Source organism: Periophthalmus magnuspinnatus, chromosome 13 (assembly GCF_009829125.3).
Source record: "Periophthalmus magnuspinnatus isolate fPerMag1 chromosome 13, fPerMag1.2.pri, whole genome shotgun sequence".
Lineage (NCBI taxonomy): Eukaryota > Metazoa > Chordata > Actinopteri > Gobiiformes > Gobiidae > Periophthalmus > Periophthalmus magnuspinnatus.
In genome coordinates, this window is record NC_047138.1 from 29,345,442 (window position 1) to 29,369,451 (window position 24,010).

At 38.2% G+C, this 24,010-nt stretch overlaps 1 protein-coding gene across 1 annotated transcript; it reads left to right on the forward strand.

The window, feature by feature from the left end:
* The first annotated feature begins 1,628 nt into the window (after positions 1–1,628).
* Positions 1,629–22,285, forward strand: wsb1 (WD repeat and SOCS box containing 1). The gene is made up of 9 exons (XM_033976762.2): positions 1,629–1,939; positions 4,496–4,664; positions 8,991–9,265; positions 12,157–12,288; positions 12,838–12,938; positions 15,805–15,977; positions 16,170–16,283; positions 18,835–18,942; positions 19,771–22,285. Exons 1-9 carry the CDS (start codon positions 1,900–1,902, stop codon positions 19,931–19,933), a joined length of 1,275 nt encoding a protein of 424 aa, XP_033832653.1. The 5' UTR covers positions 1,629–1,899; the 3' UTR covers positions 19,934–22,285.
* Positions 22,286–24,010: the final 1,725 nt, after the last annotated feature.

Below are 24,010 nucleotides of genomic sequence, written 5' to 3' on the forward strand. Positions count from 1 at the left end.
ATTTACATAGAAAACATAATATATAGGCCAGGGGTCACCAACCTTTTTCTACTTCCTACTTCATGGGCACTGAGTCATACGAAGGGCTACCAGTTTGATCCGCTCTTCTGAAATAACACATTTGCTCAGTTTGCCTTTAGTTATACATTATTAACAATGATAAATGATAATCATCTATGTGAACACACTGATCACATTAATAATTTCTCACAATAATTATCAACAATGAGCAAGGAGAGAAACAGATATCAGTATTCAGCACTTTAATTTTACTAATCTTAGTAATTGTTAAATTTCCAGATGACACTTACATCACTACATCTCATAGGAAAAGTCCCATTTTCACTATCCATTGACAAACCTTTTTAACAAAACATAAACAATATACATTGCACCATGTTTCATAAAGTTATCAATTATGTAATGTTAAAGAAAAATCAGCTTATATATTTTTAAATAAATCTCGGTTGCGTTGTGTGACTTTTTCTCCGGTGTCGTAAAAAAAGCCTGTTGTTTACCCAAAGCTGCGTTTAGCTCTGGGCTTGTTCTGCCCATAGTGTGCGTCCCCGTGGGGAGTGCGCGTGGAGCTTTAGTGACACATAGTGCAGTGTCCCTCCACATTGTGCCTTTGTCTTCAGATGAGACACACGCAGGTTTCTTTTACAGTCTTAAATCGTTGTGAAAGTGATCTCTTTTTTTCTGCCATGTTTTGGAATAAGAAACTGCATTCAGCATCTCCGCAGCGCTCGCGTGCACAATACTGACCTTTGAACTGAGTAGGTCAGAGTTCACCTTAACTTGTCTAAACTTCACATATAATGAACATATGTTTAAGATATTGTCATTTTTAAATCTATATAAATGCAAGGATGATAAAAATAAAAATAAAAATAAAATTGCAACAGAAGATATTAGATTCATCTCATTGAGTTGTGCTATTTTTAGAACCGGCCTACGGGCGACTCATGTGGACCTTGGGGGCGACATGGCGCCCGCGAGCACTGTGTTGTGACCCCTGATATAGGCTTGTATTTTTTCAAACAAAGATGACTTTTGGGAATACTGACTTAGGTTTTTAGGAATAGGCCATGTTGACACTGACAGTATGACTATTCCAGTCTCTGTACGTTACAACTGATAAAAAAAATAAATAAACAAAACTGTATTATTATTATTATTATTATTATTATTATTATTATTATTATTATTATTATTATTATTATTATTATTATTATTATTATTATTATTATTAATAATAATAATAATAATAATAATAATAATAATAAACCATGTATTTTTATTTTTTATTATTTTATCATGATTATTATTATTTTATTATTTCATTATGATGACTATTATTATATTATTTTTATTTATTTATTTTTATTATTTTTACCATTGGTATGCTGCTTTTTATGGCGAAAAAAAATAAATAAATCATGTATAAAAGCTATACTAGAGGTTTAGCTGAATTTGGGTCATTTTACACGTGTTATCTCCGCTAGATGTCAGAAACGCGTTGTTTTTGTCTCTTCTGAATGAGGGGCGGGCCGTGGTAGTATCACCATGTCAACCGCGCTGACGTCGCCCCTGCGTAACGACGCTCCTCCCAGATTTTTACGTCGGTTGATTAAAACGGGAGTCACTCGGGAACAGAAGCGAGTTTATTTCGTCAACGTTCAGCGCTTATTCCGGACAGAACCAGAGAATTTTACCTCAGAAACAGTTAATCTATAAACGAACCAGAAGATTACGATTTTAGTTTCGCGAGGAATTGAGTTTGAACCGAGATATTCGACCTTATTTTGTAGATAAAGAGACCGATTGTTTCAGCACAACCAACCCCAGTTTTTGCATTTCGTGCTCGGATTTTTCTCTCAGGTCTCAGCCCTTATTTAGATGGCAAGCTTCCCAGACTCTGTAAACGAAAATGATTTAGGTAAGTAACGTTTTTTATGTCTTAAGAGATTCTAACCGCTTTTTCAAAAAATGCAAGTTGTTATGGTATTTTTTATTTTTTTATTGGCAACCCACATTTAGCTAGCATGAGAAGGCTAACCTACACTGTTTATTCACATAATTTCAAGAAAACGAGTGTATTCTGTATATTTAGTACCTATTTTACCAATTTACATGCGCATATTTCGCTTTTGTTTGATTTTGTGATGAATATGTGGCTGTGTGTGTTATCCCCCGGTGTCTAGGGGCTGTTGGCTAGCGTCCCACTTTCTCAGCAGATTCATTCTATTGACTTTTTCTCGTGTTTTTCGCGTAAAACCGCACGTAGACGCCGTGTTAATCGTTGTTATTGGCTGATTGTTAAGTTTATTGTCGATATAACGTGTTTATTGAGCGTTAACTTTGTCCAGATCTCTTTTTTTCCCTGGCTAAAACATTGTACCCTCCCCCACTGTGAGGTGATTCATGGAGCTGCAGGGAGTGAACGACTGCACGTACCACAACACAGCACCAACATGGGGGAATATTTCACATTAAAACACTAAAATTTCACCAAGAACAAGATTCAAAATGTTTCCAGACAAAGCATTGAAACTAAGGCTGCAACGGTTGATCGTGACCAGCTGACTTTTAAAATAATTGTGGAAATAATGGTATTTTTAATCATATCAATAGTTAACTGGGCTGTACAGACTGTCTAAAATACATATTAGAAGAGATTTTATAATAAAGACTGAAGCCACACTGAACCAAAATATCCATTTATAAAGAACTGAAGTTTTCATTAATAATATACTTTTTTTTATTCTGGTTTTTGGTGACTGAAGGCTTCCAGAAAGAGCCTAGCGAGTCAACTAAAAACAATGAGCACAGAACCTTAGAAATCCAGCCCACTTGTGTGCTGTGTAACCATAGAAACATGAGGGTTGAAAACTTTCCCTAATGGCCAGTTATTTATGGTAAATAGGATAATAGCCCCAATGAACTTGACACAAGTCTGTAAATGTGGGTTCTGTGCATTTCTGTTGAGTGAAGATGATAAAAGGAGTAATTGGGCTATAAACTTTGGAAATTGTGTTTTCAATTCATGGGGTTAGGACTGATGAGATGTTTTCTATTACAAGACAAGCTGCAACCCAGGATTATCAAATTTAACAACAATATTAAATAAAATAAATAAATAATAATAGAATAAAACTTCTTAATGAATCTGAATTCTGTAATTCTGAACTTGCAGAAGTCCATTTTCTCATTTTAAACGTTGGTTTCCTCTGCTCGACACCCCCTATTTAACCTGGTGACACTTGCAAATGAATATAGACATGCCTGAACATTTTGGTGTCCTCGCCCGACCTCTAGTTGATTTGCCAACTGGTCTTGATTGCAAGCTGTAAATAAACTTGAGATAAAAGACTTTTCATTTGATACATGGAGGTTTATATTGTGTTAGATAATTAGATGATGGATTTATTGCCAAGACCTTAGGGTTTTCTGGCTGTAGTTCACTTCAATTTGTACTCCCACCAGTGTCAACCAATGAGAAGCCTGCGCTAGGACAAGCCTTTCCCTGTCTGTCATTGGTATCTTGCTTAAGAACGCCAAGAAGATTCATGACTACACAGTATCGGCCCTTTAGATCACTATAATCTATACCTGCTTCTACACGTAGTCATTTTTTTGCATATCAGGAAGAATATAGGTAGATTTGTGCGTTTAAATTTAAAGCTTTCTCTGTATAAATTCATACTCCCAGTCCCATGCAAAACTGCTAAGTTATTGAGTTAAATATTATCTCATGTTTTTCCGAAGCAGATACTGTAAAATCTGTTGTGGGAGTTTCCATCAGCCAATCCGAATCCAGCGTTGGAGACAGGCCCAGTTCAAACTGTAGGTTACTGTAGGATACGCCCTGACCCCGTTAAAGAGTGGGTGTGAATGACAACAGCTCAAATGACCCTGCGCCTCTTAAAACAAGGCCGGTGTCAAAGATCTGCTGCCAGTTAATCATTGAAGATGTGTTTTGGTCTACTTAATTTTGCCTCCAACTGGAATTTTGAACTTAGAGTATTTGTTGCCTGATCCAGAGGTTGGCCGTGCAAATTCTGCCCCCCACCTTCCACCCCCTTGTACACAGGTGTGTCTCTGTACACAGGTATATGAATGTGTGAGTAGTTAAAATGCTTTGAATGCCTTGAAGGTGATGACATAGCAAGGGGGGTATTATGCAAAATACATTTTTCTTACATGTTATAATGTTCTTCCCTCATCAAAAGCATGCCTGAAGTGGTTGTATACGCCATTCGTGCATGTTTGAGTAATCTTCTGATCTCTCCTGGGCTCTGTTCAAAACGTCCTAATGGTTAGCAGTCTGATTCTGCCCACTGCTCCACTCACAAGTCTACATCATCCATGCTCCCGTATATCAATCTTCCATAAATGTGCAAAAGCAGGATACAAAACTATACACTACAGCTTCACAAACCTGGTGCGATGCACGCTAATTGTGGTCTGATGGCACTCTTCCCTGTTTTTCCAGGTAAGGCTAAGTTCATCGGTGAACTGCTGGTGCCGGTCGCGCCCTTTGACCAGAAGTCTGGGCGCGAGGCGTGGACCGTGGCCTTCGCTCCTAATGGTTCCTACTTCGCTTGGTCTCAGGGGCATCGAATCGTCAAGCTTGTGCCGTGGACAAAATGCCTGAAAGACTTGTAAGTATCAGTCAAGCCCAAATATTATTGTTTGCACAATGAACAGAATCGTTGCCATCATGATTAGCAGTGTATAAACAACTCCAGTCCACTATGTAACTTTCTGGCGGAAGGTCAGTCATCAGCTTGTCTCCACGGAAATCTTATTGATTTGCCATGAATATTCCACAGTATGGCATTAATCTGGCATTTATACCCCAAACACGTGTGATATAGGACATTTTTAAATGTCATAGCGTGGAACCTTCTAAGCATACTGTAACCTCTTGTACCAGACAAGCAGGTGATGGGCCTTCACCAAAAAAGTTACATAATGCATCTTTAAAATGGGCGTAGGTTTGTACATCAACAAATCATTTTTCCCACTTTTTCCGCCCAAAGCTACCACACTTCTTTACGTTGGGATACACGTCACTTGAAAACAGTGCAGGGACTTTTCGAATTTCAAGTAAACAGTTTAACAATTCAACAGTGACTTGTAGATCATAAGACTTCAACACTCTGTTCCAGTTCTATCTTGAGTTAATGAGGTTGTTTTCCATCAGTTTGAAAAATCACAAGACCTTAACTGTATAAAATGTGTTTACTGGCATTTGCTGACCTTGGCCATTTAAAAAAATAATGGACTAAAAGCACCAATAGAAATGTGGCTATCCATGGGTTTGAGAATGATGAAAAGTTAGGATGTTTCTATGGCGATTAACCATTTGAAACAAAATATTATATTTTCAGAATAGGGAAGTCTTCAAAGCTGAAACCAGTGAATACTAATACACTGTTTTAAAATTGAACTGGAGATGGAGGTCACAATGCTATGGTGGAAATTGCTGTGTAGCTGTCAGATTGCAGATGTGTTGACCTGGTTTACGGTTAATATCTCTTTAATTACTGGACCTATCCACATGAAACAAAAACCGACACAAAGTGTTCTCTTAATTAATAAAGATGTGATTGCTGTCAATGGAAATGACTTTACACAATAGGAATAGTACGATAAGCTTGCACTGCCAATTCCAAACAATTAAAGCAAAGCAATTTGCTGATCAATCCCCCACACACCCACTGTGACGTACTTACTTCGTTCTTCAATTTTATATTCTTAATCGATGATGCACGTAGGATTCGGCAGTGTTGTAGTCATTTTGGTCTGTTTTTGTTTTGTTTTTTTGTAAATCTGTTACTCACTAGTGTGTTGTGCAGCTGTCCATCGGAGCGGCCAATGTGTGTTGTTGTGATCACGTTTACCTCGATGCCAGAGCCCATTGCGCGCCACAGTTTATGAAGTTGTTTTAGGTGAATACAGTTGTCCCTCACTATATCGTGGTTCACCTTTTGCGGTCTCGCTGTTTCATGGATTTTTTTTTTTTTTGTGCAATTCTGCATGCTTTTTTACAGGGTATGAGCGTGCATTGTGTTCTGCGTCCTGATTGGCTAAGGGACTGTAGACCATTGTCCATCAGTCTCCTCTGTGCCATGTCTCTGTACCGCTGATTCATAATTACACGTTTTATTCCTCCTTAAAGCATTTTCTAGAACATACGGCATAATGGTTTAATTGGTCAGTAAACACAAAAGGTAAACTAAGGACGCGCTGTACAAAGCTCAAGTCTATTTGCGTCATCCATTGCATTGGTATCATTCCATTGCATCTGTCCTTTCCACACACATTCGTATTTAAACACTAAATTAAACCTTAAACGGATCTATAAAAGTGCAATTAGACATAAGAGACGATATAAAAAGGATTATCGAACAGCTGTTTTATTCGCCATTGTAGAAGGCAATTGTCTGTAATTAAAAAGGATTTGAAAAAGTTGCCTCAGTACATGTATTTTGTCGAAGCAGCTCTTGTGAAAAGCACTTAAACTCATCGAGGTGAATAATTGGGATGCATAGGGTAAGTGAGGAATAACTTTGGCCCACTGCAAAACTGACCTACTTCTGTTTTTCACGGTTTAAGACGGTGGCTTTTTAAGTTTAAAGTATTTTACTTTCATTCCTCAACCTTCTCCCAGCACAAAAACCAACTTCACAGCTACAATTAAATGCAATCTCATGTTATTTCAGTTTTTAACTTTTTTATTGATGTTAAAACATTCATTACATAAGCATGGCGTGTATTTCTCACCAAAATACGATCACAACACAGTACAGTACTAATTAAAACCATGTGTGACTCTGAATGGGTGGATCCCGGTTACCAAATACCAAAACACCTCTAGCGCTCTCTCTTTCATAACCAAAACACTTTTTCAGATAATTACAGTTCAAGTGGTATCTGACAATTTACCAGCTGAGCTACTATCCCCAAACGCAAGTCAGTGTTTGTCTGTTTGACTGACCGATTCCAGCTCCCACAGATGTATGTTGTCATTGTGTCCTTGGGCAAGACACTTAACCCACCTCACTCCCTGTGTCTGTGTATGAATCTGTATGAATGTGTCTCTGAATGTGTGTGTGTGTGTGTGTGTGTGTGTGTGTGTGTGTGTGGGGGTGTGTGTGTGTGTGTGTGTGTGTGTGTGTGTGTGTGTGTGTGTGTGTGTGTGTGTGTGTGTGTGTGTGTGTGTGTGTGTGAATGGGTGAGTGGTTCCATGATCTAAAGCACTCGTTATTATTTGGCTTGTAGTGGAAATCACAATTATTTCAAATTAACATTGCTTCTATCAGAGGGGTTCATTAAGAGGGCTGCAATTAATCAAATTTTAATCAAGATTCAGTCATTTCTAATGGTCCGTGAACAGCTTGGCTCTTTGTAATGGAAAGGCCCACAGTCAATCCTGAGAAACCATTTTAATGACCTGTTTCTGCAAAGTTCATTCTTGTGACTGCTTAGAAACATGCAGAAAACAGGCCTGCTCTGTTCCAAGAAGTTACTTCTTAGAAATGTTTATCTTGCACCTATTGTATCCTGACTCTCAACCATGAAGTGAACTGAATTAGAAAACCAATACTGACAAAGTTGGGTTTGATACAAGAAAGAATTTGTTGTAGTCATCGTAGGTGGAGTCTTGTGTATATATATTTGAACATTAAAATTATGTTTATTAATTAATTATTTTTGCGTTTTGGCATGTTAAAAGCACATTTCATTCTCCAAACTAATTTGACGAGCTTTACAGAACAAAAAGTGTGAGTTTAAGCTAATTTTTAACCACAAACCAAAAGAGAACTGTGTAGTCGTGTTTTGTACAGCTGTTTCTTCATATTAAGATGTTAATATAAAGTTTTGTGTATATTTGACAAAAAAAACATCAAATCTCCAGCTGAACAAAAGCTGCACTTAGTTGAATATGTTTGCAAACCACAAAATATCCATCGGGTGTATGGAAAAGCCCTGTTGTTTAGACCTTTACAAACGTCTTCTGAAATCAGATTTTTGTCTTGGTTTAACTATTAATATTTCAGTGTGATCTCGAGTGTTCAAGTTAGTGATTAAAATCTGCACTGTGAACAGACTTGTGATTTTTGAATCATTTTAAACCTAATCGTTGCAGTTGGATTGTGTTTTTCCATAGCTGTCCCACCTTATTACAAAATACGATGGCCTCTATTGGTCCCGCAATGAAGGATAAAAATAAATGAATCAAATAGGAAAACTAGAAGAAATAAAAAACATGCTTCAGTTATTGCAGTGGAAGTACCGGTACTCACATTAACACTGGAGCTACTTCTCGGGAGCTGATTGAGATACTACTTTAGACACCATAGAGTCTGGGAATGGTCCAATATGGATTTTTTGATTTTTTTTTTTTTTGCCAATATCAGATAACGCTCTTGCTGCTGTGGCTGATAACAGATATTTATGCTGTAGCTGGTCTGAGTCTCCTCTGCTATTAGAACAGCCTAATTTGTTTGCACTGACTTTTAACACAAGCTGAGCAGGACACTTGTCTTGTTTTGCTTTATTGTGGTTCTTCATGTTTTGTTTTATTTTAAGATTGCACTTTTTATCACCATTATACAGCACTTTGGGCAGCTGCGGTTGTTTTTAAATGGGCTTTATAAATAAATTTGACTCGATTATACCATCCATAGTCCCACACATTTATGAGCAGTTATAGTCAAGCTTATAAATTAACTTTTCACTCAAATAACAAATATTGCGTGATTTTATAAGAATACAGGCATATTTTTAGCCCAACGTCTATGTTCTTTTTCTATTGTGACTCATGAGTCTGATCAAAACCACAAATCTGATGAAGTGTAGACAAAGGGGAAATGACACATGGGCAGACATAATGGAGCGACGCCAAAAACATTGTTCAGTGTCTGCTCCTGTCACGTCTCCTTAATCCCTGTCTAACAGTGTCCCCTGTCTTGTTGCAGTGCTTTGGGTCAGAGCGGAGAGTGCACAGACGCCGGTCCCAGGCGGCTCTCCAGACAGAACAGCAATGAGGCTCTGATCCCCCTGAGCGAACCCCGAGAACGCACCATCGACTGCGGGGACATCGTGTGGGGTCTGGCCTTCGGGTCGTCAGTGCCGGAGAAGCAGAGCCGCTGCGTGAACATCGAATGGCACCGCTTCAAGTTCGGACAGGACCAGCTGCTCCTCGCCACCGGCCTCAACAACGGACGCATCAAGATATGGGACGTCTACACAGGTGAGGGACTTACTTAATCACTTCTTTTGGTTTATTACATGTTGCAAATGGCTTCTGTTTGATAGTTGATGCCTTGCCTGACCAGTTTCTTCTACGTGGAAGTCAAAAAAGCTTGGAACAGGACCATAAAAGGTGGTTGTTTAGAACACTCCAACCACAGCTGTATTTAAAACAAAATATTAAACTTATTTAACCCAAGGTAAATAACTACTTGTTGATTCTACAGAAATCCATGCAGTTTCTCAGTCCTGCTATTTTTTATTTTTTTTATATTTCAACCTTTGTTACCTGCAAGCCGCCATGTTTGTTTTGATCCACCCAGCCATATGTAAATTTGGTTAATCCGCCTGTCAGAGCTTTGCAAAAGCTTGTGGTTTTGACAGGCCAGACAAGTTCCTGCTATCAAACATACTGTATTAATTGTTATACAAAAGATCGGCAGTTCAGTATAACAAGTGAGTGTGAGCATTGTACCCTTGGGCAAAGCATCTAGAATTTATAGATTATGAGAACTGAAGAAAATGAAGGACGGAGGAAGTTGTTTGTACAGATAAAAACTGCAGAATTAGACCACAAACATGTGCTGAAATGTGATTCTTGTATTAGTTTTTTATGTATTATTTTAGTTTTTGGTAAAACATAAATCGCAAATCAAATCGTAATGCTTGTCAGAAAAATTGCAATTGGTTCTTTTGCCTCAAACACTCAACCCTGCTCTGGCGGCAAGTAGTCTATCACCAGAGAGACTTGGTGCTTATGCAACAGCAGGAATCCAACCCTCAACCTATTTGCAACCTAATATCAAAATGTTTGTTATTCCAAGAATGTAGTTTAGAAAAGTTTTTTAGGAACTAGTTGAACCTCCCCTCTAACTCTATCAGAGCCATAACTAGGAGAAAAGTGAGGACTGGGTGTAGTTGTGTGTACGTGGAGGAATCCAGAGGGAAAATGGCGGCTGGTTTGGACAGAAAACTCGACTCTAAAGATGATTGATGATTCTGCACACTGAGGCGCATTGTTGAGTCTTGCCTAAGTTTCCAAAGCCGCAAAACCATTTTAACTAGTTTTATGGAGAAGGCTTTGGCTGTAGAAGAGGATAGGGGAACACTTTATTATAATTACTGTTTACAATCTTATAAACACAAAAAAAACACTTGATACATAATGAACAGTTGAACTTGTTTAGGCTTAAGTAGTTACTAAGCCTGACTGAAGTTAATGAGGAATTAGTCTCCTGTACTGTTTGAATGTTGAATTTTAATAGAGCAACTACGCTGTATTTGGCAAAATCTGAAACATTTTAAAAAACAGAAACAGTTTAAAGTTTAAATTTATCTTGGATTTTTTAGACCTTGAAAAGCATCCACTCTTAACTGATCTGACCCATAACTTGGCCTGGTGGCGTCATTCTAGGAAAGTAATAACCTCTCCATGGAGACAGCAGACAGTTGACCCTTAACATGGAAAAGTTACATAGTGCACCTTTTTAGATAAGGACTAAAATTAGACAAAATGAAAACTGATTTCATAAAACTATTAGATTTAAAGATTTTGTATATATTTAATCACATTTTGGGCACATAGTTCTAATCTGTTTTGTAAAAATATCTACTAATGCCATGAACGTACAGACCTGAAGTGACTGGGGAGATTTCATACCATAGTGTCACATTCCACACATTCCTGCTGCTCACTAAAATAACCCAGTGTAAGTGAGCAGTGAAAGCTTAAAGTATCATTACAGTTTAATGACCGGGTACTGTACGGATTAGACTGTTTTGTAATTCAATGGGAGGGTGCGGCTCTAATTCAATGTTATTGTATGTATTTACCCCAGTTACAAGGTAAACATTTGTCAACGCACGGAAACTGTCATAAAAGATGATAGAAAATATTATGATGATATTGTTCTTGAATTACAAAGTGTTCAACTATAGGAGATACAGAGCTATAGTTGATCTCCAAAAATGTGTACCTAGAATTTTGAGGTTTTAAAAATTGACTCGCACTCGCAATGCAGAATAGTTTGAGATTTTAGATTTTGTTGTTTAAAGTTTGCAGGCCTTTTGTTCATTTAAAAACATGTTTGTATTGACAGAGTATTGGCTTTAGACGCCCAAGCTGATCATTAATGAAATAAACCTTTACATCTCCATTATAATAAATTGTATAAATTGCACTTAGCTTGAAAATGCTTTAAAAAGTAATTTTTTTTTTTTGCTCAACCAATGATATTTGCGTTGAGTATCTAGTTTTGATGCTGGAACTGTTGACAACTGCACCTAGTTCCAAACAAGTTCTCCACAACAACCATTTAAACCTAGATTGTAGTTGCAAGATTTAAATTCAGCAGAAACGAGCAAAAATGCCTCCAGTTGAGTTCGCTGGGGAGATGGAACAGGATGCAGATGGTCTGGTTGCGCAGTGGACCAAAAGGGAAGATGATGCCAGCCACTGTCGTTGAAACATTAACTTGTGTTGGATAACTATATTGTGTAAGACTTTGGCACAGTAAACTGAAGAAGGCCCAAGTAGAGCTGAGCTGACCGGGTTAAGAATAGAGGAGACAGGTGCTCTCTGACATCTGACCTTTCTAAATGGAGTAGATTGGATTATACGGTGGGATAGTTTTGGTTTACTTTTAGATTTGGTTTACTTTTAGATGCAGCATTGGTGAATCAACATTTTCGCGTCAGCAATTACAGAGAGGGGTGACGATTTGAAATGTCTGGCTCGCTTCCTATTTGGAGCACGGCGGCTAGCACAGTAACCAAAGACTCCGATGCATATAATTTGGCTAACAATGTATTTCTCTGACCTTTTTATAAACCATGATTAAAACTGCATTTTCACATCCCTTGAATTTCAGCTAACATTGTTTTTGTTTTTAGGAAAGCTGTTGCTGAACCTGATGGATCACACTGATGTGGTCCGTGACTTAACCTTTGCCCCCGACGGGAGCCTCATGTTGGTGTCTGCGTCTCGGGACAAGACCCTCAGAGTCTGGGACCTCAAGGACGACGGTACGGCAAAACTGATTAACGTGTATTCAAAATGGTGGCGTCGTGAGGCTAATATTTTAGTAGTAGTTTGATTACTAGTTTTAGTATCAGTTTGATTTTCAGTACTTTCCTAATCCAAAATGTTACGCAAAAGTTCCACAGTATAGCATTTATCTTTTTCTATTTAGAATTGATTCAGTTAGAGGTGTTTAAGTTGCAAAAAAAAAAAATGCGGGGGCCGCGTCTCCACAGATCTGACCTGAAACTTGGTCTGGTGGTACTGTCTGCTTGTCTCCATGGAGATGGGTAAATTTAATGGCATTCTGTGGAAAATTCCAGAAATGTTACATCGTGTACCTTTTTAATAACTGATGCTAAAATGTATACGGTAGTTGTTTTGGTTTGAACTTTGCGTCTGTGTAAAAATACAATAAAAATGTCTGAATATTAATCTTAATAATTATCCATTTTGAAAGTAATCAGATAAAAATAACTTCAATGTTGTTGCCAAAATTACTAATAAAATGTAAGTTAACAAAAATTTACACACTTCCCTCTTTCGTTTCCTAGGTAACATGGTAAAAGTGTTGCGTGGTCACCAGAACTGGGTCTACTGTAGCGCCTTCTCTCCAGACTCCTCCATCCTCTGCTCGGTGGGCGCCGGCAAAGCAGTAAGTCCCCCGTTCCTACGTCTTTTTTATTTTAAAGTTGTATTGTTATTTTTGGTCTGCTAGCTCTTGTGCGTCTGCTTAATACGGCACGTGACAGTTTTGCACAATCAAACTTCCTTTTATAATTTACCCATATTGCTCTGTGTCATAATGATTCAGTAGTTTAAAGTCCACTGGATGTTTGCAGTGAATGTAAAAAGCTTGTACTGTACTACTGTAATGTTTGCATGGGAACTACTTGTAGACACTGTAAACTCTAACCAGATCACCCCATGTTTATTTATATTTACAATCAGGCCTTGTACAGTCTTAAACTATGAACTGTAGACAGTTGAGTAGAGATAACTCCACTTCTGCTTATCGATTCTCAAGAGAGTCTTATCATTATGACCTAAGATGTTTACAGTCCACATAAATTAACTAAATACACTAAATTACTTTGATGCAGTCTATTTCAATGCAAAAAAAATGAGGGGAATGACCTTTAAAACTTGACACTTTGCTGTTTTGGGCACATTTTGATACCAATAGAGTCTTCTTTACCCTTTCAAAGCCACAGAGGTTTCTCAATACGTTGTTTTTTTGCGGGACAGAACTGTTACTACAAAATGTACCCATATCTTACTGCGTTCAGAAACTGCAAGTCTCTAGTAGATACCAGTTTGTAATGTTCATCAAGTACAGCATATATATATAGACCTCAGATAAGTGTCACAACCTCAAACGTGATTAAAACCTTCCTTATGTTCTTGTATTTCCACCGATTATAAACAACATTTTGAACTTTTGAACCAAAATCGATAAGCAGAATGTGAGGCGCTTGAGTATTGACTGGCCTTGTATTGCGTAAACTCCAATGAACATCATGTGTGTGTATATATCTATGACCCTATATTAGCCTATTCATAGTCATTGTGTTAGGCCTGTGGTGATTTTAGGCCGTGTCCCTACAGTGTGCTCTCCTGTCGCAGGTGGAGCTCAGGCTCAACGCGACCAAAGGCACCTGACCTGTACGTAGGTGCTCTGTGTCTGTCTACCTCTACCTGTAATTACATCATCATATTTTTTTAGTTTAATTTATTTACTATTTACACCAGATTCTAGTTTTTTAATGCATTCACACAACCTCTTCCATCATATTTAGATGTATTTACTTAAAGGGCCCATGTTACACAATTTATTTATCTATATTATAATGTTGTTTCCTCATCGCAAACATACCTGGAGTTGTGTCGAAACAGAAAACGCGTCACCTTATGATGTCAGGAAGTGCTCCAGTGTAGTTTTTAAACTCCACGCACCTTCATTAGAGTCTTTTGGATGATTTCAGCTCTGGAATTGCCAATCTCTACTGAACAAAAGGTTAAAGGTAGATGTTAACTTGAAAACTACCACTTCATGACATCACAAGGTGGAACAGACCATTTTGAGCTTTGGAGATGTAGACAGACTTATAAAAGGGTTACGCAAACATGTAAATGAAACAAAACACAACTCCAAGTGTGTTTTTGATGAGGTGCCAACATTATAGCAGGGCTTAACGCTCGCAAGAGTCCATTTTGTGTAATATAGGACCTTTGATATTTAGATCAGATGCTACTTTTTAATATTTTTACACACCCTCTCACACTCAAGAAGATGATGTTGACTTTAATTAAATGTTTTGTGTCGTGTTTTTTGAACTAAATATGAAAGTATACATTTTAAGTAGCTTCGACAAGAAACAGCTTTGGATCAACATAAAATATTACGTTGAAAAAACACAACATAATTGGTTTATTTAAAGTCAACCAATTTTTTTGAGTGCACTACTCCCTAACATGTACATATACACACGTTATTGGACTAAAATTGGTAATGTAAATAAAAATGTCCAAACTGCCGACAAAGCAAGGCAAAATACATCTCACTAGTGCTTCTTACTGACAATCCAAACCACACCTAAAATCACCAGGATTATTGAAATTGGGGCTCTGTTAACTTGACACTGAGCTCCCATCCATACTATTTTACCAGAACAATTATAGTTTCAAATATTTATGAAGTCTTGCTAGTCGCCGTTTTCACAAATGTGACTCAAACTATAGGACAAGTGTGACATTTTAAGAAAACCACCAGAAGCACCAAACAAGACAACTCTATATTAATAATGGTAACAATGTAGTTGTAGTAAAAATGATACAAAAATCAGCCCGTATACCCGTACTAAAGGTAAAATCCATGATCATAGTTGTAACAGACTAACTACAGCAGTGGATAGGCCTCAGCGTGTCCGTGTGTGTGTGACTGTGTGAGTGGATGTATTGTGTACTTTGCCAGAGGTGTCAACCCTTTGGCCATAAAATATTCTTTTCTCTTGCAGTATCTGTCTCTCTTCGTAGGCTTCGGCCGGAGGTGCGAGCCTATTGTAAACAGAGCACTAAGACTCTGACAGGGGAAACCAGTGGAGTAACATTATGTTACCTTAAGTTACTACTTGTTTTATTTTCTCTTTTGTGTAGACCTTTTGTTAAACTGTTAGATTTCTATTTATAACTGATGTTTAAACATGTTTTAGTTCAAGTCACTTTTAGTATTAGGTTCACACTTAAATGCACTATAATCTACATTATATATATATATATGTATATAGCTATACACCACATTACATGCACTTCATTCACACGTAGCCTAGCGTCTCTATACAGCTGCTGCTTGGTTAGCATGTCTCTTCTGTTTGGCCTGATTTAAAGTTACCAAAGTGACACAGAGCATAACTTGAACATAATTAATGCCTGTGCTTAATTTAATTTGCATACTGAGTAGCTGTAGCTTTGCCTTGGCCGTGTTCTTCGGTGTCTATAACCGTGCTCTCTTCACGTTGCAGGTGTTCCTATGGAACATGGACAAATACACTCTGATCCGGAAGCTCGAGGGACACCACAATGACGTGGTGTCATGTGAGTTCTCACCAGACGGGGCGCTGTTGGCCACCGCCTCCTACGACACCCGCGTCATCGTGTGGGACCACCACAAAGGCACCATCCTGCTCGAGCTCGGGTCAGTCTCATATCGCACTCCTGTGTATCTGCTGTTTGTTTTGTTCATCAACATTTTTTTAATAACAGCCTTAGTTGTAGTTTCTAATGGGATCTAATATAAACATCCAAACAAACTTTTTTAGCCCAGTACATAGAAACTCCTAAATAATTCCTTTGATTGTCGTTTTAACACTGTTGTCCCTGTGTGCAGACACCTGTTCCCTCCTCCGTCTCCCATTTTCGCGGGAGGTTCAAACGATCGTTGGGTTCGCTCCGTGAGCTTCTGTCCCGACGGTCGGCACATCGCCAGCGTCACTGATGACAGGTCAGTCCAATCCACTTCAGTTTAAACAAATGTTAACATCCCCAAACGTCGTCGTCTTGTTTAAACAGCATATCACAAACAACTGTTACACAACTGGTCATGGGACTGGAATGGAGCATCAGCATATTTCACATCCGCACTGTACCATGGCTCAACTGAAAAAACAAAAAACAGAACCTCAAAACGATTTAACATTTAAAACAGTCGCTGGCTTGTTTCCTGTGGGCATAAGCAAATGACCCTCTGGCCAAGAACAACAGGGATAGAAGTGTTTCTCAGCCCTTCACTATTTTCCTCTGTGGATAAGTGCTAGTTATTAAACCAGTTGTTTCCTTCTAATTTAGCCTCTTGAAGTTGTACTTGGAATGATTCGTACATGTTTTATCAATGTTTACTCTCCTGTATTCAAGATGAGAAAAAAAATCCTGTTTTCCCCAATCCCCACTGCTCTTTACATAGTTTTCTATCATATCTTTATTTATACAGGGAGAGCCCAATGTGAACACTTAGACTCTTTTTCATGGGCGGCCTACAAATAAAAAAACAAACAAAACGAATATCTGCGTAAGTCCATTAAAAACAGGAACAGGCTTGAGGTCCTTGAAATATATTCCTTTTGGGAGGCAAAATAACCAAACTAAGCCAACTTTTTCCTCCGTTTAGTGCAGCCAGTTTTTGGACGTAGACAATCATGAGATCTTGTATTAAAAGTTCACTCATCAAAGTTCAACAAACAAGTGAGATATTCAGGCGGTCTATCAAGTACTCTCTTTGTATATACACTTGGTCAGCATGAGCACATGGTAGTCTGGATGTAGCCCTTGTTTAGGACCTGTTCTAGTCTTGGTTGTGCCCCAGTTTAGCCCCAGTTTAGCCCCAGTTTAGCCCCAGTTTAGCCCCAGTTTAGCCCCAGTTTAGCCCCAGTTTAGCCCCAGTTTAGCCCCAGTTTAGCCCCAGTTTAGCCCCAGTTTAGCCCCAGTTTAGCCCCAGTTTAGCCCCAGTTTAGCCCCAGTTTAGCCCCAGTTTAGCCCCAGTTTAGCCCCAGTTTAGCCCCAGTTTAGCCCCAGTTTAGCCCCAGTTTAGCCCCAGTTTAGCCCCAGTTTAGCCCCAGTTTAGCCCTGATGTCGTCTTGGGTTTTTAGTCCTGGTTGTAGGGTAGGTCGCTAGACTTTGTGTTTTATTACAAGCATGTAAATTAAACGAAAACATTTTTAAAATTAAATACATAAATAAAAATAGTGTAAGCTATTCAATGTTCAAAATCTTATCAACATTTATGTTAACTCACAAGACACATGAAGCCAGGGTCACGGAGTATAAACAACTCCTGCAGCAGAAAGCCTTCTCTGTTAGTTTTGTTTATTTGTCCTCTCTGAGCCACTGTACACGCTCCGTTCAAGTGGTCACATGACTGTCACCACATTTATCACCTCCTGTGGGATTCACTGGGAGAAAAAAAAAACACATTTGAAAAGAAACAGATGCAACAAAATGGCAGCAAAACCAGTTGCATCCAGTTTGAACAAATGAGACCTGTGCCAAAAAGACAAACGCGCTTTCACTGACCAGAGAGTTTACTCTGGAGAGGGAAAAAAGTTGGATTTTATTGTGGCCAACTCCAATTTACAATGGTTTCAATCGTAGATACACATTTTAATCCAGTAATGTTAAAATCTGGGGACTGAGGGCTTCTAGATACATTTTTAAGTGCTTTACTGATGAAATTCAAACTGAAATTCTTTTTTGAAATTTTGATGTAATGATGGTTATAAAAGTTGTCCAACTTTTTCAGTTCCAATATCGATATTTTGACGCCTGATTTGTCTGTTATTAATGTTCATATCTTGATTCATGGACATAATGGCGAAGTAAAAAGCAAATGTGGAGTCAGCAGCAATTACAGAGAGGGTGACATTTTTTTCAATAGAAAGTGAATTGAAGCCAGATTCGATGGAGCAGGACACGCGCTCATGCTCACTTCCTATTTGGAAAGTGGCGGCTAGCAGGTTAGCTATGTCCATTTATAAATACAGTCTATGGTTATGACCCAAAAGTAGGCCAACACATGTTTAGTAAGGACACAGGAAATTAAGTTTAGAGTTCAATGTTTTTTTTATTACTTTATACTTTAAAAAATTTTCCCATTCTCTATTTTCAAAGCCCTTACCCCTTAACAAACGCCAAACTAAAAAGAAGAAAAAAGTAATAAAGAAAAAAGACTGTGGTGAGCTGGCCTATTTGAAAGAAGGTCAGGGAAAAAAGTGCCCAAACGTAACAGTGTAGGGATGAAAAATGGCAGTTATTTCCTTAAAACACAGTCATGGTATTACACAAGAGGTCCAATTGTGTTATTTACCCTTCAAAAAACTACAGCTTTGTATGAACAAGTTCAAACATTGAGACATTCCAGGTCTTAATACATCCAGTTAAAGGTGATATTATCAAATCAAGTATCTGAAATCAGAATTAATTATCAAAAAACGACTCTGAAAGGCCTAAAATGTGCTGTATTTAATGTTCTTGTTTGTTTTTTTGTTTTGTTTTTTGTCCAGGTTGGTGCGTTTTTGGAGCATCGAGCAGCGCGCCCCTCAGGCCATTGCGTCTCTGTCCAACGGCCTGTGCTGTGCCTTCTCTCCTGAAGGGGGCGTCCTGGCTGCCGGGTGAGTCCGACCATGAGGTTACTACAGGTCGTACAGTTGCGCAGGAAGCACTCATCACCATAACGGTTTGAGTGAGAGATATACGTGGCAGCTGAAGGGAGGGGCAGAGGCGAACTGGGCATGCTCCAACACACTGTAAAACATGACTTTGTACAGTTAACAGGTTAATTTGACTCGTAAACCTGTTCTACTGGTTTGAGGAAGTCACAGAAGGTTGTTTGTTGACTTTAGGATCTACGGGAGATCTGTAATGAACAAAACTGTAACCGTGTATTGATTTCAGACATGTTTTATCGTGAAAAGGAAAGCAGGCACAATATATCTTTTTACCAACTGTGATTACGATTGGATTGTTTTGGAATAAACTTTAATCAGTTCACAGTGGACAATGTAACACTTGGAGTTACTGTCGTTTGATGGAGGATATAAAGTCCCACTGTTTAACATTTTAGCCAAAAAATAACTTTTTTTTTTTATTGGACTGAAAATTGTAGCAAAACTTGCGTCCTTGCTGTGCGTCGGCGTGTACAAACCTAACTCTGTTTTTGCCTGGCTTTCCATGGAAATATAGTTCCTGGCGATAAACTTGCACAATGAAAACTATGCTTGGGAATATTCTCCATTGTTGCAGGTGACATGCTACTTCCAGAAGGTTCCACAGTGTTGAAACTACTGTGGGTTTCAAGTTTGTAGAGGTCTTTACTACAGGGTTAGCAGCTTCTACATAATATATAAGGAGGTTTAGTTGGGAATCATGTACATTTTTGCAGCCTTTTGATTTGACCATTCAAATTTCCACTCTAATCTTTCCCGTTTTGCCTCTTGCAGGACTCGCGACGGCGGCGTTCACTTCTGGGAGGCGCCGCGCTCCGTGTCCAGTCTGCAGCATCTGTGCCGACTGACCCTACGGCGGCTGATGACTACACAACAGGTGGAATCGCTCGCCATCCCCACCCCCCTGCGCGACTATCTCACCTACAAAGTAATCTGAAGACCACCGCTCACCCCAGTATACGACAAACTGAACTCTCTGTCTCTACTTGTTTGTATTTATTTTTCCGCACGCGTCAACTGGAGCCGACACAATCCAAAACTCTTAAGGTCAATGTTTTCATGGATTTATCTTTTCCTCCTCTGACTTGAAAAGGCTGTTGCACTTACTGTATATTATAATATTGGGGCGTAAGTGGAGCTTGGGCCAAAGGGAAACTGCAGGGTTTAATATTCAGACACTGGTTTGAAGGGTCTGTAGTTGTTGGGGCCGAATAGAATGGAGCAGGAATATTTGAAAGGCCAATTTTCTTTTATTTTCTTTTATTATTTTTTTTATTTTTATTTTTTAGATTATTTTTTATACACATTTTTTTCTTTTTTTTAAGATTTATCATTTTTTTATTATTTTTTTCTGTCTTTTTTTCAGATTTTTATTATTACTTTTTTCTTCTTTTTCTTTTTTTTTTTTTTTCTTTTGGGGGGATACAATAGATCGCCGCATACTGCCTCACTAGTTCTCAAAAGCAAAATGTAGAAATATTTTTGTTGTTTTTTTTTTGCTCACCTTAATTTGCCTTGAATTATTTCTTCTTTCTGATGGAAATTCAGCTGGAAATTACAGCTTTTCTAATGCAGTGGTCGAGTCATGACAACGGAGACATGTACACTTTATAGTAGCAATCAATGAGCTAACAATTTCATATTAATGCCGCGCTATGTAACTTTTCTGGCGCTTATCTCTGTGGAGATGTTATTCCTCTGCATGGGACGTTCCACAGTATAGCATTAAACTTAATTATCTTATCGTGTTGCCTTGTCACCCATAATGCAAGGCAAGTTTATTTGACTTTGTGGACCAAACAAATCAAAACTGAAATAATCCATGACTAAAAAAAGAGAAGTTTAGAATTTCACCTGAATCTCTGGAACTTTCCAGACAAGCAATAACGTATCCGTGGAAACCAGCAGCAGAAAAGGTACTCAGCGCACTTTTTTAAATACTTGTAGATTGATAGAATATAGTCCCAAGTTAGAAATGTTTGTGATGACAATAATGAGATATATCTTGTGCAAAACACTAAAGCTATAGCAATTTTTTCGTACGTTCTTGCAAGACGAACGCGGACTTGTATTTAAAATACCATTTTGTGCTCAACATTTTAATTGCAAACTTAAAAACACAAGCTTTTCTTCCATAAATATATCAACTTTCAATCGATGTTACTATCCTGAAAGGTATTCCGTCACCTATTGGCTCCTGGCATCGATCAGAACTTCAAATTTCAATGTTTCTTTGACTTAAAAGTGCACTGCGTCACTTTTCTAACAGAGATTCTGCCACCTGCTCGTCTCCGTGGAGATTTTACCGCTTTGGGAATGTTCCACCATATTGCATTAAACTTATTTACATCCGTAGAGACAAGCGAGAGACACGTCCAGGGCAAGTTACAGGTCGGATCTGTGAAGAGGTTGCCCTGATCACAATAATGACTTGTTAAATTGTAGCTGATTTTATGGCTCAAAATTACTTGGAATTGGAAAAAGTAAAACACATTTACAAGAAAGGTGGGTTTAATGCAGTTCTGTGGAACATTCCGGGCAAAGCAAGTACGCAGGGTGTGGCAGACCCTTCACCAGAAAAGTTGCTTAGTGGACCTTTATATAAATGTTAAATATAAAAAAAAAACACTTGACAACTTATTAGTGCCTTACGTCTATTTTTTTTATTTATCGAAAATTGAAACCCATTTGCATTTGTCAACGTCCTGCCTCCATTTTTAGATAGAAAGAAGCATGTTCTCACTCGCCAGTGTTTTTGACCAATTTACATTTTGTACATAAGAATCTTCCAAACTGTTCACTTTCTTTCCTCATTTTATTTTCTTTTTTTAAATCTTTTGTTCACCTTGTCAATGTGAAATATCTAAAGACCGCACTGTTTTTGTCAAAAGCTGGCATCCAATCAACTCCCATGGAAAACGAATGGAAAACTTGCCTTTTGTGTGACGTATGTAAATGTATGAATGAATGAATGTTATTTCAATGGGAGATGTGAATATACTGGCAATAACTCAATGCTATAAGCCAAAGTTTGTACAAAAGTGGTCAGGTTTTTTTCTATGTTTCAGTGTTTTTTTTTGTTTCTCAAAAGTTGGATAAAAGTTGGTGTAGATTTTTTTTCAAAATAAACTTTTATTTTGAAAGGGCACACCCGTCCAGCTTGGGTTAAATGCAGTACAGAGCGGTGAATATTATTAGACATGTTATATAAATATATGAATGTAAAAAATCTGAAATTGTAAAGTTTTTGTGTTTTTTGTTTGAATAAAGAGGTTTTTTTTGAGAAAATGATGCCAGTAGTGTTTGTTTTCTGTGTGTTTAGTGCAGTTTATCCTCAAGATTGCTTCATTCTAGTGAGCTGCTACTAGCCTGTTCTAACCCGTATGTTTCAAGCTTGAGTTTTGATGCCAAGGAATGTGGCTTTAAATTTTTGTAACCCCCATAGACCGTAAAGAAATGAACTGAGTGTGACCCATAGTGTTCAGCTCCAGTCAAATGAAGCTCATCGAGGATAGAGCAGTTATAGGGACGAATTTGCAGCCAAGTTCCATATTTGGAAATTCGACCATGAGTATCATAGCAACCAAAGAGCCAATCTGGAGCAAAGGTGTTGAAGGTAACGTCCCTCCCCCCACCACTGATTTAGCAGGGGGCGGTCGTTTAGCAATGCTGTCAATCAAACTTGTTGCTAACACTAACAGGAGCGACCTTGGGGAAAGAAGGCCCCTGACTCCACAGTCGGGTGGGGGTCATCCCAGACCGGTATCCCACTGATAATTTACAATGGAAAGTTCTGAATGTTTCCCAAGTCACCTCCACAACTACATGGAAGTAAAGTTAAAATCATGCTTTCGAAAATTCTCCAGGTTTATTTTTATGCCAGACTTGATGATTACAGCCAAAGGAACAGCATTTGAATGGAAACAACAGAACGTCCTCCTCGCCAAATATAGTGAGTCAGGTTTGTGGAGATGCAAGCAGCCCGCTCACAGTCAAGATGCGCCTAGGTTTTTCAATGCAATAGGAAAACCAAAATGAAAAAAATAAAACATAAAAAAGACATGCTTTTTTTTTAACTCGAATTCTTTTGTTAAATTTATTTTGATATTTTGTGTGTTGTTTTTTTTCATTAAAGTTTTTCAGCATAATAGTTGGTAATGGCCATATACATGTGTTTCTATAGCTCAGGGGGTGACATTTGAACCCGGTTTCCATGGAAAATAAGACACTGGGAGCTGCAAATACTTTTTGATATCTAAAGCGAAGATAATACAGTGTGTGTGTGTGTGTGTGTAAATATATATATAAAGGCCTGAGTGCTGTTTGTTTTAACATAGTTGATGGTGGAGAATAGCTGCTCACAGACGTCTGTGGATCTGAAGATCAGCAGGACTCCATATTTCTTGATAAATGCTCGGGTTTTGTCAGGTACACCAGCTTCTGCAAGGGTGATGCTTATTTTGAGTGATGAAAAATAATAAAATATTATCTTATTTTAATATTTCAAGATCATAATAATCTTCCAATTTAAAAAAGAGCTAACACAAATAAAATACATTTCAACTTTTCTTTTATTTTCCCAAGCCACGCGGAGCTGCAGTATGAGGATGAAAGAGCAAAATATTTTTGTCCAATCAATTGGGGATATTTTTGGACAACTCCACAGCATTTCCATAGAAAACCAGCTGCGTCCACTCCAGGGGACATTTTGGTGAGCTGCACCTTTAACAGATGTGCTCTATGTAAAATTTTAAATTGCAGTAGCTGATACCGGGTGCAAACTGAAGAAGAGTGGACACTATCTTTGGCTTTAGACCAGTATTTCTGTTCTTCTTATTATTATTGTTATTATTTGAGTGTGTATGTTTTGTGTGTTGCATCAGCCTTGACTCTGCTCCCTCGTCTCTGCTGTTGTGTCTGTTCTGGACAGTGGAAAAGTACTGGGCTCGTCTCTGTGCTCAGAGTTATCACTGGCCCCTGGTTAAACATTACAGCGTCAACACCAATCTCACTC